Genomic DNA, 16996 nt, shown 5'->3' with positions numbered 1-16996 from the left:
GATAGACCATTTCAACATCAAATGTGCATGCACATCACAGGGCAAGGGTACGCAATCCATCACTTTTGGAGAGCTGTCAGATGCAGCTCCGCCAGCTTTGGCTTTGCTCAGAACACATTTGCAACTGCATGGCGATACAAGATTAAAGCTCCTTGAACATAATTACACTGGCTGCTGTGCTCACCCATTATTTGTTTGAGCATGTACACCGTGCATTATCGTGCAGTTGTATTTGGGGTCCTATTTAAAGGCGTCTTGCATCAAATTTACTACAACGAGATATGTGCAGCTCAGGCAGCTCTAAGATTTGCAATGAAATGCATAGACTTTGCTTTAAGTGTCGATTAGGCAAGGTATCATATTTGTAGAGGTAGCCAAAATCAACAAATACAATTGGCATGATTTTGGCAAGGAACCTAATGTTTAATGGAAATTTTATGAATTATCTCTAACACCATCTCATGGTGAGTCATACCCCTTTTGACCCAAGCAGTTAGGAAAATGGATGGAAGGTCAGTGAAATATATTGTGATCCTAATAATGGACTCTAATGAAAATAATAAATGAGAAGGTCACAAAAGTCGAATGGTCCTCAATATACTACTATACACCTCTATAATAATACAGTAAGACATTTTGAAGAACCATTCAAATGCATTCAGATATGGATGGGTTATTAAATTTTATGATTAAATGTAATGATTAAAATAATAAACCATGAAGTAAAAATAACTTGGTATTCTAACAAGGTCATATATACTTTGTACTTCAGGTTTAATCGGATATTTAAAACTAAAATGAGATGGAGGCTACCGAATGGGTTCGAACAAACAAACAAACAAACAAACAAACAAACAAACAAACAAACAAACAAACAAACAAACAAACAAACACAATTACATCAGACAATAATATTAAACGACTAATAATATGAAACTAAAATAAATAAATAAAATAAATAAAGTCAAACCTCGGTTTCCTAAAACATGAAGACGCTCTTAAAGAAATGCGACAGTGAGCGCCCGGCGCGCTGCGGTTGCGCGATCGGACTAAATTAAACTCCCTGCGCACTGAGGTCCACTTAAATTTTGGAAAGTACATCAGGACTTTAAAAATATTTTCTAAATAACAGCGACGGCTCTGTCACAATAATGCGACCAGCGCGGTGCAGTTGCGCGGTCGGCGACGCGCTACGCTTGCGCATTCGGTGGTGCGGTGCGGTTGCGCGATCGGACAAAATTAAGCTCCCTGCGCACTTAGGTCCACTTAAAATTTGGAAAGTACATCTGGACTTTAAAAATATTTTCAAAATATCAGCGACGGCTCTGTCAACAATAATGCGACCAGCGTGGTGCAGTTGCGCGGTCGGCGACGAGATACGGTTGCGCGTTCGGCGGTGCGCTGCAGTTGCGCGATCGGACAAAATTAAGCTCCCTGCGCACTTAGGTCCACTTAAAATTTGGAAAGTACATCGTGACTTTAAAAATATTTTATATATTTCAGCGACGGCTCTGTCACAATATTGCGACCAGCGCAGTGTAGTTGCGCGGTCGGCGACGCGCTACGGTTGCGCGTTCGGCGGTGCGCTGCAGTTGCGCGATCGGACAAAAATGCGCAAATGAAAAAATGCTTAAAAAAGGCGTTTTTTTTTTTTTTTTCTATTATTTGTAATGGGAAAATAGATTCGGAATTCGACCGATTCGCTTCTTGAACCGCCTTCTGGAACGGATTGTGGTCGAAAACCGAGGTTTGACTGTAAATACATTTTGCTTCCTACCTCTTCTACCCTAAATCACGCAGAAGTTACACAATTTGGAATTGAATGATTCATGTTTCATTTTTTTCAATGTGAGGGAGGAAAATGGCTTTTTATAATGGATTGTGTTGGTTCCACTCTAGTGTTAAACAATAGTGTGTAACGGGAGAAATGTGCTTGCAGCAGGTGAATTCTACTTTATAAAGTCATGCAAATAATGTACTTCGCTCACACACATATATACAAAATGTGTTGGAAGAGCACATGAATGAACTCAGTGAGCGAGTACCCGTCCTGCACTATGCCTTGGCACAATAACCCGTATGGGAAGGAGTCTTTATGGAACACCAGTATAGAAGCAGCACACATAATACGCACACATACGCGCGCGCGAGCTATACACTACATTTGCTCTTAATCGGGAGTGCGCATTTGCAGAAAAGAGCACACGGTTGCCAAGGCAGCCAACCAATCTCCCCTCCCCCTGCCTCTTTCTTTCTCTTTTCCTCTTTCCCGTGTATTATCGGCAGAGGTCGCATAGCAGAGGGAAGTCCAACCACTTCTGCGCACTGGAACCAGTGCGAGAATATGTGCGCGTTCATAACAAAGCCAGTGTGAGAGAGCACAGAGGAGACTGACGTTTGGCGGTGGAGTTAAAAAAAAAAAAAAGAGAAAGGGAGAGAGTGAGAGAGAGAAAGAAAGAAAGTGTTAACTTGGGAGGTTTGTTTTGCTGTGGAGTACCCGGATATACAGTAGTTGTGGCAGCACGTGTGCATCCATGACATTTGTGTTTGGAGTGAAGGACTATTTGTCACGCTGAGGACCCCTGCGCACCAGCCCCTGCACTGAACAAGGGGGAAAGTGCACCGAGAACAACTTATATTCTCCAAATTGTCTCTTTCTTTTCTTGCTTTAGTGTGTGTGTGTATGTGCGTGTGTGTTTTCACCGAGACGACAGTGAGTTCGATTCCAAACTGGGAGTGATTTCATGCGTTCAGGCTCGCTCAACCTGAGATGGACGTGAGATTTTACCCTGCTCCACCGGCCAATGTGGGTTCATGCTCCCTACCCGCTGATCCAAGTTGCTTGAGCTCGCTGGACTATTATCACTCCAACAAGGTAAATGAGTAAACAACACGTTATGCATGAGTGTGAATGTGAGTACACGCGCCAACATCTTCCCAACCTGCGACTCTTTTCTTTTTTCTCCTTTTTTTTTTTTTTTTTTGTTTTGCGCGCGTTTTACTTGTTCCGTCTTCCTCCCTATAGTTTGTTTGTTTTATCCCCAAACACCACGACAGCTTTAACTTCTATTTTGTTTTCTACATGGTATTGTAAATTCAAGTTAAGCGCAACTTTTACTTTTGCAGTGTTATCTTTATGGTCGGCATTTCCATGGTCATGTCACGCTCAAATATGCAATTTAGTGATTTAGCTGTCCCGCTCCAGTATGAAGGAGCAAAGGCTGTAAAGAACGCACAGTGGGCTCCTTGATTCTTTATAACTTGAATGGATTGTGCGAGCAATAATGTACTCTTAATTGCTTTGTAACGCGACACGTACCGCATACTGCGCTGGCACGAAGTGCGCACTTGGCATTTCACAGTACGCGTTTTGTAATATACTAAAAGCCATTGAGAGGGGAACGAGGTGACATGTTGGAACGGGGTTGGAGCAGCACTGTGTCTAATTACCTCAAATTCAGCATAATGCAAAACAAAGCCAGGTACTTTCGAGACTCCCTGGCCACTTCATTAGGTACACTACCATGAAAGACGTTGATGCCTTTAGAACGCTCCGTTTGATAGACACAATGACAGAAACTGTTCTCCGTTTGATGCACACATCTCCACGACAGATACTAAAAAGCTCATTCTCTTTACAAAGACAGAATCACATTGTGCATGTGTACCTAATAAAGTGTCTATAGTGAGTTTATAGTTCATACCAATGCCAGACCATCTATCCAAAATTTTCCTGTACCAAATGCTGCCACTCACCCGGTCAATCATGCATGTTGATCCCTGATGAACTTTCTTTCCTAAAGACGATGTTCCCCCTTTTACAGTGAATAGAATGATACATGACCCTGTTAGGAACTGCATGACTGACTGTGTGGGCAATGGAAAGTGTAACTGAACGGAACATTCCAGTAATTAGTTGAAACAAGAGAGAGGTGTTAGTGAGGAACAGTTCATAGTCAATCACATATTTACGTCTGGGACTCAAAAATTCTAGGCTTCTATTTTTTTATTGGTGAAATGATTTAGGAACATCCCAAGAATATGCTCAGTGCATAATCCTGTAGCCAAAGCTTCTGGATGTGGTGACATGACTCGGACAGAAGCACTGAAATAGCAGAGTAAGGCCACAAGTGCAGGTGCCATAACACATGTAAACTACCATAGCAATCAATGCCTTGCTTGTCATCTTAACACAATGAAGTTCAAGGTTGTCTGTCATTCATTAAAAGAAGACACGTATTTGTGAGGTTATAAGTTCTGTAAATCAAAACATCATGTCTGACATCTTGATTCAATGCTTTCTTCTCCACTATGGAGCCAAAAATTCAACTTCTGTCATCTCTGCCTTGCATATTCAGCCCACCACAATATTTTGTGGGTTTTTTTCTGGATTATTTGGGAAATTTGATAGTCTTGATAGGGAATTAAAACTTAATGTAAGACAATGTGGGGAGCATGCTGAGATTTAGCTTTGCTTATCTTGCTGCTGAGTCTTTCTCTCGCTCTCTCACACATGCGTATAGAGAGCAAGTTTAATTGGTAATACCTGAGCATATGCTTGTATTTCATCTTTACAGTGTGTTTATTTGTAAATCCGCACTGTGCTTGGTGACTCTCACTGGATGCTGCGTGGATGCGACCACAAGCCCACTTGGAGTAATTAGCAAGTTTATGTGACAGCGAACACGTGTGCCACCGCCATGCTTTCAGACGCTGTCCCACTGCTCATTTTGGCACCGCAGCTGCTTTCATTCACGATCATTTGCGTGCATGCTGTTAGATTGTCGGTGCCACTTTTTACCCCCTGCAACCCACCTACCCATTTCATTCAGTACAAGCATATGTGTTACAGTGGTGATCAGCCAGAAGGTACAACAAAGAATATTGAGCACAAAACATGCGCATCTTCTGGCCTCAGGCTTGTTTGAATTAGCTGTTTGTTTATCGCTCCAATCTGGTTGATAAGGAATATATCTGGAGGCTGGACCAAAATGTAATGATTTCCTGTGCCCCATCCCTCTGTAAAAATGTTTGTAAATCATTTCAGTAATTTCGTTTTTGGTCATTGGTAAGAAAAGTGACAACACTCTACTTATAATGCTTTGCGATTGGGTGCGAAGAAAAAGCTGCATAAAATGAACTGTGGGGGATACTTCAAGTGCAGGATGAGATGATTCAGAAAGATCCATAAATAACCCTGAAGATTTCTACTTCACTACTTTTCAGTGCCCACTTCATTTTCACTATGCGTTCACGTCTTTTATCTCTGCGGCGCTCTCGCAGAGCCTGGGAGAATTTATATGGAATAATAGCTCCACAGCAGCTTTGAGCAGGGATAATATGAAACTGTGTCATTTGTTAATGCTGTCTGCTGCCTCACGGGCTGCATGCTTACATGTATTACTCATGTGATGCACAAAAAGGCACTTTTAGAAAGACCAGATGCATTCCCCACCCAACTTGTACAATTGTAACGTGCAGTAACGAGGTTATTTGTTTGTCAGGCTCTCTTCGTTTGCACTAGGAGAAGGGAACACCTTGTCTGCTCCTTTATTTGAATACCTTAATCAAACAGTGGTGACTGCTCCAGCCGCTCCAGCGAGGCACTGACTACAGTACGAGAGCACAGAGTGCAGAGAGAGTGGGCCCGGTGTTTATACACTCAGGCCCCACCCAGCTCATATATCCTCCCAACAACTGATATCTGCCTCGATAGGACATGACTGAAGAGCTGAAGCTTTGTTGCCTGGTGGTCCTCGCTGCCTCTGATAAGCTGGGGAATGATGCGCTCCATTTGAATGCCTTATCGCGCTCCTGTTTTTTTTTTTTTTTTTTTTTTTTTTTTTTTCTTAAAACTACAGTACTGCCTTGTCTGCATATGTGCATTTTGGGCTTGTGTGTGTGTGTGTGGTGCAAAGGTCACTTTCACTACATATTAAGATGGTTTTCATCCACACTCATCATGCATCAAGTAGATCGATAGAAACATTCTGTTCTGTGTACGTCATCCTTATGTAGCATGCACAGCATATAGCCATATAAATAAGTGTCAAGTTTTGTCAAGGTGGAGCAGTTTTGACGTTATCCTGCTCGCAATCAAGCCGACAAACTGCATTAAGACGCGACCTCCTTGGCAGAAGTAACAAATGCATCGTCACTCGGGCAGGCTGTTGCGTATTCATGTTGCGTGTGTAAACTGTTGTCGCTTTTAGGTAATGACAAATTCTGTGGCATGTGACAGGGAGGCAAAGAGTGAGAATCAAAGGATGAGTGAGAGTCAAATGGGTTGAAGTAATCAGGGGCTCAGTATGTGGACAGTGTGTGTGTGTGTGCGTGTGTGTGTGTTAGGGTAAGTCAGGGCCATTCAAGCGTTTTGCTGACTCCGGACTCACAATCACAATTGCTTTCATAGCCCTGTGCAGAGAAAGGCTGTGCATACCACTGTGGAAAAGCTGGTGACACACAGTGACCGTGGAGCCCAAGCACGAACAGACACTACATCATATTCCCCACACTTTAACACACAGGTTTTTAACTGGGGACTATGACCAAATGAAATATTTATCGAAACTATTTCAATAAAACTGGGATTGACTGACATGGTAAGACAGTCAGAGCTTCCTTTTTCATTTAATGTTTTCACCTTGATGATTTTATTTTACAACTGGTAACCTCATCATGTCACCTACTCAGTGATTTTCACCCACTATGCCGTGGCACTGGCACCCAAGTGTACTGTTGTATCACCTTGAACGTTCAGCATGTCTACCAAATTTGCATAAAAATAGACTTTACCTGTCATGAAAATTGAGATGCGCCCAGTTTTACACCAAGTATAGTTAGTCTACTTTCTCTCCAAATTAGCAGGTGGGTTGACGGCATCCAACGAGGCTGTGATGTTATGAATTTGCCGAAATGTATTGTAGTGGCTGTGTTGTGGTTGCTGACTGGTACGTACAAGTGCAGTCTTCTTAGCCATACCGAAGCCCAGATGCGTCATTGTGTGCTGTGCTTACGTGAGTCTGCCAGGGCCTTCCCATGGGGCTATGCAATGGCATCCTCATTCCTACAACTGAAGAAGAAAGAAGAAAATGATGCCAGCACTTGCTGCAGAATACTCCCCTGGGTGTTTAGTTAAATGTTGATTATGCTCGTTAATGGCTGCACAAGTCTGACATAACCATGTGTGACAGTGTTAAAGTATATAGTATAAGTATATATATATATATAGTATAAGTATCTCTCTCTCTATATATATATATATATATAGTCTACACAAGTTGTTTACCCACCGTCAATATAGTTGTACGATCATTCTTATTTTTGCAAAACTATGTCTTTAATTATACATATTAATCATTACATGCCACGTTTAAAAATGGCCTTATATTGGGGTCCATGGTATCCAAGTTACCAAACATGGTTTGTTATTGTCCTTATATAATAGCATATGCTGATCTGAAAGGTTATATTGGATGAGAAGAACCTTTGGTATGAAGGGCAACATTAGTTTCCATACTGCACACATGTACAAAATGTACTGTGTATGTTGGGCATGTATGCATATATGTATGAATGGAAGAGGCAGGGATCTGGACAAACATTCCCGGTTGTCTCAGCTTCCTGAGGTATGTCCTGTGCAAACACAGCAGGCCCTGCTATAAGCTCCATGCCAAGGTTGTGAGGCTCTTTTACTCTTTTTTTTTTAATGGAATATCCCTTACAAACATAATCGGCCCCAGTGTTTGCACTATAGTTTGAAGGGATAACACACACACAGAAGTTGAATTGATGCTCACCTTGTGAGCCACAGTGAAATTCTTTCACCGCTGAGAGGGTGAAGTCTTTGTGATCTGTCAAGAATACTTCTTTATTGTGTCTGACATATTTAGCAGGCTAATATAATTGCCTGGGCAAGGTTGAAATAGTAGCAGAGTCCGCGGGAGCCCACAGAACAACTCAGGGAATCCAACTGTGGCTCCTTTTGGAGAGATAATGATGCGCTTCATGATTGTTTACAAGGGCCGGAGAAGTGTTTGAGAAAATCTGCCACATGGAAGTTGTAATACCGTGGCGTCAGCACTGTTATTATAGTGGGTTTAAAGCATGGGAGTTGGCTTAAGCGCAATTATGGAAAGAGAAAGGATCTTGAACAAGGTTAGTAAAAACGAAGTACAGGGCTCGGCGAGTGGAGAATATCAGAAAGTAAGAAAAAAAAGAAGAAGCTTTTTTTGGGTTGTCAAGCTTTATACTTTCACATGGCCATGAGCAATGCAGATGAGTTAAGTGATGACCTTGCAAAGAAAAGACACAGCATTCTGGAAATAATGACATAAGGTTAATGTAGTCATGCTTTCAGCGACTGTTTTAGGTCTTTTCAAGCTTCAGCAGCCTCCTATCCCACTGCGAGGGTAGTTAACAGACAGGAAAGGGTAACTTGAGCTGATCTTTTTATAGTTTTGTTAATAACACAGTAGACAGTTAAAAAAAAATCTCTAGCCTAAAGCAGCACTTACTGGCACAACCCACCAGACCCAAGACAGCATATGTTTGTGTATGCGTGTTTCATGTGTGTGGGTTGCTGTATTTCCCTATGCACATGTGCTTGTGTATGATGTGGAATTGTATCCCACACCACAATGGATGGTATCAATGCAGTGTACAGTGTAATGTGTACGTAACGGAGAGTAAAAGTTACCCTGAGTGCAGTTCGTAACATGAACCGGCTTCGCAGATGCAATAGAATCCGCGCTATGCTAATGCTAAGTCATTAACAGAAAAAAGATTCATCGGTATTTTTTATTCAGTTATCGTAAAGATTAAGGTTTTAACTGTTGCTCTCTCCCTGTCCTTTCTCATTAACCCAATACTACCATGGAAACAGCATAGTGACAATGACCGACCTATGTTTGTTCAATATGCTTAGGGGCTCATATTGTGCCTCATGAAAATTGCCTTGCAACAAGTGGTGTCATTTGACCTGGAAAAGAAATCGGCCGGACACACATTGGTGGACAACAAACAGTCAAATGCAACATCATTCTTTTGGTCAAATGACACACAACTGTGTATCATCGAATTGAAGATTAAAAACAACTGTTCGTTTGTTTTTAATTTTGTATCTATATGCTGCAACACTTTTTTAATGTTTGCCCTGGATCTCTTCCTTGAATGAAAAAATACAATAAAGTTTTGGGGAATTTTGTTATTTTCTGTCAAGTCAAGCCAAGGAACACACTTTTTTGTGTTTTCATCCAAGGAATACCAGTGCCTGTTTCTATTTAACCGGCGCTACATAAGACGGAGGCCACATAGGCGTTGTCAGTGTCATAGGCAGCAACAAATGTTTGTGTGCCAGCAGTGCAAAGCAAGTGAAACTGAGAGATGGTCATGTTTTATTAAGCCTGATAATACCGCCTAATCTGTGGTTCGGGTTACACAGTGCTTTTGTGGGTAATTAGAGATCATGTCATTTTCCTGGCCTGCTGAAAAAGTGCACTCCACCCTAATCCCCAGCCGCCGCCCCATCTCCGCCTTTTCTCCCTGCACCTCCCTCCCTCACTCGTTCTGTCACTCGCACAAGCCCCTCCTCATGCTTCCTCGTGAGCTGGTTTCCTGTCAACAAAGCACGTGTACACACGTAAACAAACATAATTCAGGTAGTTAATTCAATCATATACCCTGTATACCCTTACAGTGTGTTACCGCGCTCAGAATTCTGTCAAAGGACGTTGGTGGCCATTGTGCTGTGTGGAATTTGTCAGAAGAATGATTTAGGTCGGGCTGGCAAGTGCGCCAGGTTTACTATGACCATTGGCACTTGATACAGAGCACACATAGCCTTGGATTTTATGTAGACCTGAGAAGTATACTACGAAGCGAGATTAATGGCTTGGCGAGCTGCGTTGAGTCTAAAGCCAGGATTTTCAGTGTTATGAAGGTGGCTCCCTTTTAACCTGGCTAGATTACCATGGTAATTTGGTAACAACTCTTAACCTGGTAAATCAACAGTATCTTTGATGGTTGCAGTCAAGTTAAGCAAACAATGTTGCCTCCGTTGTTTCAAAATGCAATCCATAGATGATTAATCAACAAAAATCAATTCTTCTTCCAACCCCTTGTACAAAGTATACTAAGCCCCCCCTAAAACGTAACTAGGTATACCGGGTTAAAGCGACGCGTCTGCAGATTGTTGTGAGTTATTGATTTAACAATGTTTATTATTCTGAATGTCATTTTCCATGGTGTGGTGCAGGATTGCACTGCATCCTACTACATTAGTTAACCTTAATTAGCTACTCGATGAGGGCAAATTATGAATCAGCTCTCAGTAGAAAGAAGTGCACTATATCACTTCAAACTTCAAACACAATTAAACATGATTAGATTATTTTCTTGTTTCTTCTAAATCGTTTGGATCTGTTTGTTAGATACTGATTTGTACAGCATCATTTTCTTTTATGTTATTGTAGGGCTGCTTTTATTGATTATTTTAATTTTACTAATCTGTCTGTTCTTATCTGCTGATTAATCCATGAAGCTGCTAAAAAATGTATTCGTCTGTACGTATATTCAAAAACAGGACGTTATTTTAAATTTCAATAAAAATCATGTACAACAATAAATTCATTAAAGATTCAGGTTCTAGTTTCGTCTGTGAGGAAAAAAAGAACAAGGTGATTCATGAATAATAGATTATCAAAATATTGCTCAATTAATTGATAAACGATTAGTTATCAATTATTCAAATAATCATTTCCACTCCTATGTTATGCCTCAGCTTCAAAATGGGGAAATTAATGAAAGATTGTTTCATCAAATCAGACAAAACAAAGAATCCAGAAGGCTTCATTTAAAAGTGAGACGTTAGGGAAAACTGCATCGAGTTATCAACATAATGTTTTATGGCTCCTATGGATTTAGTACATTTGGTTGGCAATGGTTACCAAATTATCAGCTTTATTCATGACGTCTTATCACATCCACTCACACTGTTCATATTGCACCACACGAAACTTTATTAACCTCCTCAATTGTTCTATAGGCACCAGAGGAAATCTCGTAAATTATTATTTTATTAAACACATATTGTATTAAAATGCTAATTATTTGTATATAGATTTGTCTCGTATTATCACCCTTAGTAATACATAAAGGAATATAAAATACCCAACCCAATATACTGTATCCTACCGTAGCTATGTCTTGACTGAGTCTCATTACGCTTAACGGCAACATAGTATCTGTCATGGAGATAATGAATGGAACTTGATTTTGACAAGGAAATTCCAAATGATGGAATATTGGTTCTCTTTTTGGGGTGCATGGCTGTTTAGAACGAACTAAGCAAGAAAACAGTAGCTAAGGGGATTTCTAATTCCCTCTCATGGTCGATTCTCCTTATTTGATTGGTCCTCTTTTTGCGCATTCAGAAACACAAATCGTACACTTGAACCTACTAATAGTTTTCATTTGAAATAAGCACGTGTGTCTGGCTTTAAATGACTTGAACATATATTTTCATATTAGGGTGACAGAAATTAGCACATGATTCTGTTATTTACCTTTGTCTGACTGTAATGTCATAGGCAGTATTATGCTGCAATTTCTTTTGCAATTAATTCATATCAATGAAAGCTTGTGTTCAAATCCACACATCTTTTTGGACCAGTGCATGAGGTGCAATAGCGGCATGAGGAAGCTAAGAGAATAATGATAATCTCAAATTGCCCAATTAGAGTGTTAAATTTTGAACCCGACAGGACCCTCCCTGCACACGCACTCATACACATACACGTATGAAGCATATAACTTCCAGGCATTTCATTTCCTCTCCTACTATGACAACATCACAATATAATAGGACATGGTGTCACGTGACACCAGCAACATGGAACAATGAAATCACTCTCTGTGCATCTCTGTTTTGAAGGGCAAACTGGGTAGTCATAGTTACATAAACTAAAATTGCGTCAAATATCCCCCCCAAATGTACTTTGTGTCCTTGAAACGAATAGATGAGTTTGTTATTTGTCTTCTGCCGAGATTTTTTTGATAGCATTGATAGCTCTTTTTTTGTCCATGATTGCATATACGTAATGCTGAGTCTGATAAGACGGGAGTTTTTGAAAATGAGGATTTTATTTAAAATTCATGAAAGCATTATTTAAACTTGACTGTCAGTGTTAATTCAATGTGGCTACAGATAGCATGTCAGGCTGACATTAGGGATCAAGTTTGGACTCACTATTTGACCTTTCATTAGTTTGTCATCGTTTGGGTTATATTATCAGCACTCTTGTCCGACAATAAGGGACTGGATGAAAGTTGTGTCTGCCAATCAGATCAGCAAGTCATTGAGTTCATGAGAGCAGCCATTGGCTTTTGTTAAAGTCAGCTGCTAGAAGACTATTGTAGAACCTCCCTTTTTATCAGAAGTATTGTCTACTTCTGATAAAACAGTTTCTGTGGCAACATCCATTAATTTATGGCGAGTGGCTACCTTTCCCTACAAGCTACTAATTTTCTATTTGTTTGGCTCTTTATTAAAAATGAGTTTTTATAAACATGTAGGCTTTGTGTTTATATTATAGTGATGATGGCTTTTGCGTCCATAACAAACATTTGTGGGATGGACTCTTTTGGTTCAACAAGTACAATAAGTTAGTTAATAATATTTCTAAAGGTTACTCTTTCACCTTTGACCCATGTTTAGTTCGCTTCCTTTTTTTGTATAGTCACCGTGTGCTCCTCCGTGGCGCACTTTCCAGATGAGCCTGTAATTAAGTCGTTTCGGCGCCTTGAGAAGCACTCTGTCGTGCGCCGAGCTGAGACCAATCTGCCACTAATTGTCTCTAGTTTTAATTTCTAATGGAATTAGGGCCGTAGGGAACGCAGCGTAATGAGATGCACTTACTGAGAATGCGTGCACTCTGTTATCTGTTTACTGTAACTGATTTAGCCCCAGTGGATAGGGAAACAAGAGTGAGTAGAGCAAGATGTTCCATACTGATCTTTTAAACTTGTTTCTGTTTATTTCACAAAGCCCTCAGAGGATGCCTGCACCTCTCCAAACTGCATATTCACACACGATGGATGATAAATGTGCCATCAAATGCCTCAGCTGTATAGTGACAATGGATTTGGATTAAGATTAAATGGAGGAATAGCCTCTCTTACAAAGTGTGTGACAACGGGAATCCTTTCCGACGGCTTTTGGCCTTGGCGTCAAAGTTAGTGCTCGGTAAGCGTGGTTAGGGGCTGGCAATGGGATGGCTGTTTACATAGCCTTGGGAGTGTTTGTGTCTTGATTTCGAGTCCAGACATTTCAACATCCAAATAAATCACCTTAGACTTGTAAACAGACAAGTAAACCTCTAACAGAAGAGATGCACCAGCTGTGCTTATGTTTGAATTCTATTTGTCAGTGTTAAAGTTGAGCTTTTTTAGAAATTGTTATTCCGGGTTAAACAAGTCAAAGGTCATTATGCACATTTGAATGGAGTGGATTTTTGAGGAACGTTTTGCAACACTTGTTTCAAAAGAGGACCAGCCTCAACAAGAGGCGTTAAAAACACAGGAACATTTGGCATTGAAAGATTTAGAGAATAACAAGTTCTTAGAAATATTACAAAGTAGTAGAACTCTAGTGGTCAAATGATAATGTGGCTTGTGTTTACTTAATTTATTTCTACACTCGTAAGATTTGTTTTTAATGAGCTGCATGAGCAAATCCTGTTTGCATTCCGTGCACAGCGCAAGTAAGTTATAGCGCAAAACGCAGTCAGGTTTTTTCCCGGCCTTTTTGTAAACTTATACAGGTAGAAGAGAGTGTTTGTGCCATTGTGCTCGTTATGGGACACAGCCAACTCCCAGCCAATCAAAGCGATTCACCCCTTTCCCTCAGCGTAGAGATGGTTGTGTGCGTGACAAGGCATGTAGAAGCAGGGAATTGACACGTGCAAAATACATTCATAAGCAACTGCAAGAGGAGCTCCACTTGCGGATGATGTAAAGTTGGCCGCTGTGGATGGGTACTTGGAGATCACCTTCTACCCACGATCGTGTGTCCGTGTGTGGAAAATGAATAAAATACAAGGACGTTCACCTGCCTGGACCTTGTTAAAGCCACCAAAATCGTTTTACATCTCCTGTGCCACAAGTTAGACCTGCTTTTAGGTGGTCTAAAATGTAGTCTAGTCTTTGGTCACCAAATAGCCAGATGTGGCCGGGGCGTGCAATAGAATATGCTGTCTACCAAATTTGCAAACATGTTAAACCACTCTTGCTCCTGCACGAAAATAAAGATACGGTAAAGATGCGTTATGCTGAGCGCACAGGAACTTGTCTATGAAAATAGGACAACAGTGTTTTTTAATTGTTATTGTTTTTACATTTTCATAGTAGCAATGGTTAACATATGTTTACAGTTTAGTTTAGTCACTCTTACTTAAAATGATCTTGAATTTGCAAGTTCAAGTGTGGTGAAAATATTGATGATTCATGTACCTTTTATCTCCTTTGCATCTGTTATGTGTGCTTTTATCACCTTTACACAGTCCTGTCCCCTTTAGATCTGTTTATATTAATGACTCGCATACAGACACAAGTGATTTACAAGCACCAAAAGTAGAAAACAAAAATCTGCCCAAAGACAAATGACTGTATGAATCTTTCAAACACTTTAGTGACTTCACTGTAATTTTTCTACCTTATCGCTTCTGAGTGCAGTTTGCTTTTGCGACTGGCTCAAGGCCCTTCCTCTTATTGTTTCAATATGTCAGAGCATTGTTTGAATGAGGTCACCCATTACCGATCTGGCCCGAGGCCAGCTTGACTTCAGCTGATTTAATTGAATCTCCAACATGAGTCAAACTCAAACAAGCAGAGACTGCCTAGCCATGACAGTCTCATTACTCCACATTAAGAACTCATTTCACAATGCATTGTGACTCTGGCCATGACAAATGGTGAAAGGAGATGAAATCAAATAAGTGAGTACATTTTGCAAGACTTCTCTTGGAATTTGCTAGATGAGAATCATCAATTACTGCTGTATGTGCATTATCGAAAAGACAAAAAGTCTGCTTTTTCCACATATATTAAAGAATGAGAATGCCTTCTGGGTTTAAGTGTTCCCGTGTTTGCCATCTATAGTCATGGAATCACAGCCAATGCTATTTTTATTTTCTAAGATTGATTTTTTTTGGTCAAAATGTTCTGAATTCAACCTGCCTTGTCACTCAAGCTCGAGACAGTGGTGGGAGAAGAGAGAATATGTGAATGGAACCTTTCAGCGCACATTTTTACTGTGAGCGCTCCAAATAATGACGCCTTTATCACGTTTGCCACATTACAAACAAAGAGGCCTTTCTTGTCATATACGACAAGATGTAATATCAGGCGCTATAATGGCATACATTATGCATGTAACATTCATAGCATCTCTAACAACAATTAGGCATTGCATCAGCACCAACCTCGACAAAATTTCTCAATTAACCGTGCATTCTTTGAGAGCCACTGGCAGCTAGGCCACAGCCCATACAAAAAAAAAACGTATGGTGGGCTTGGCGTGCCAGCCCCCCCCCCAACAATAGGGAAGGAAATGTTGAGACTGCGAGGCCTGCACAGGAGAGATATGGCAATGTTTGCTTAGGGCCAGGTATCGGGCACAAAAACAAACATGGCTGCCCTTAATGAGCCTGTTTGCCTGCCAAAGGTAAAGACAGCTGTTGTCTCCAGCCACAAAGGAACAGGCCATGGTGCCCATAGTAACACCACCCTGTGTACTCAAGACAGTAATTAATAAGTCTTCTTTATGGAAATAATAGTGAGTCATATGTAAAGTGTGTACAGTCAGTGGGGTTTTATAGGAAATACTCTTAATGGTGGTAAAGGAAAGGTTCACCAGGAAATCTAAAGGACATGCTCTGGTACGGTGCCATAATACATTGTATCTTCCAATGGCAATGATTTTAATTGCACTGGCATACGATTCAGAAGTCATTACAAAAAAAATCACAACTGAAATGTGGTAATTACAGAAAAAGAACATTTGTATTCCTTCCAATGATCACGTTGGTACAGTTGGCAGCATAGTGGTTAGAATGTCTGCCTCACGAGAGGCCCCAATTCAAATCTCGCCTCAGGCCCTGCCGTGTGGAGTTTGCATGTTGTCCTCATGCGTGCGTGGCATCGAGGCCAGCTTGTACCCCACTTCTAAGTCAGTTGGAATAGGCTGCAGCTTACCTGCAACTTCAAGTGCTTCAGAAAATGGAGTCATTGATCTTTGTGTCATCATTTGTTGCTAGGTAGGAGTCAGGTAATTACAAAAATTATATATGTTACATATGTTGATTTAGCATGTTAATTAGTGCCCTGTATTAAATAGAAAATGTATATTAGAAAGGAAGAATATAGCACCCTCTGCAGGAACTGTGTAAAATATATAACATACCTTTCATTTGGTGCGACTGTGCTGTGTGCAATGAACTTCTTGTTCTGTAAAAAAGTCATATTGCTTTAGGGTTATGAAATCGTAAATGCGGGTTAAGAACTTGGCTTTCTGTGTTTGATAAAGCAGAACACTCATCACTGAACTGTTTGGAGAGGCCTTACCTACTTTGCTTTTAGCATCTGTCCTTTGGGAGCGCAATAATCGCTCTAAAAACCTCTTCTCGTAAAAGTGTCTCCTCATAAGGACACTAATGCACGTGGATTTAGGCAAAGTGGTGGCCACAGTGAGAAAATTAGTATATTTCTAGTTGCACTTGTCTGACTCAATCTGTGCACACTGTGAGATATACTCCACACTCATTCTAGCCAAAAGCAGCAATAAGGCTGAGATGCCATTTGTCACAAGTGAAGCTTGTAAGAATGCGCACACATTGAATGTCTGACTGGCAACAGCATCAGCCTGGCCTCTATTGAAACAACATCAGAATTCCCCCCCCACTCTGCCCCCACCACTTTCCTGACTTTGTTTAAAGTACAT

The 16996-nt window shown here is 40.7% G+C and overlaps 1 protein-coding gene across 3 annotated transcripts in view; it reads left to right on the top strand.

Moving 5' to 3' along the window:
* The first annotated feature begins 2262 nt into the window (after window positions 1-2262).
* LOC119119583 (TOX high mobility group box family member 2-like) overlaps window positions 2263-16996 on the top strand; it is an 81350-nt gene continuing 66616 nt past the window's right edge. For 2 of the 3 annotated variants that reach the window (XM_037246007.1, XM_037246005.1), the window contains exon 1: window positions 2263-2875. In XM_037246007.1, coding sequence (XP_037101902.1) covers window positions 2771-2875 — 105 coding nt within the window. In that variant the 5' untranslated portion in view covers window positions 2263-2770. Of the gene's footprint in view, window positions 2876-7526; window positions 14994-16996 lie in introns of those variants that run through there. The other variant, XM_037246008.1, reaches the window with a different exon arrangement.

The sequence above is a fragment of the Syngnathus acus genome, chromosome 2, assembly GCF_901709675.1.
Source record: "Syngnathus acus chromosome 2, fSynAcu1.2, whole genome shotgun sequence".
NCBI lineage: Eukaryota > Metazoa > Chordata > Actinopteri > Syngnathiformes > Syngnathidae > Syngnathus > Syngnathus acus.
The sequence above is the reverse complement of the archived record's forward strand: the minus strand, read 5'-3'. Positions and strand labels throughout refer to the sequence as shown.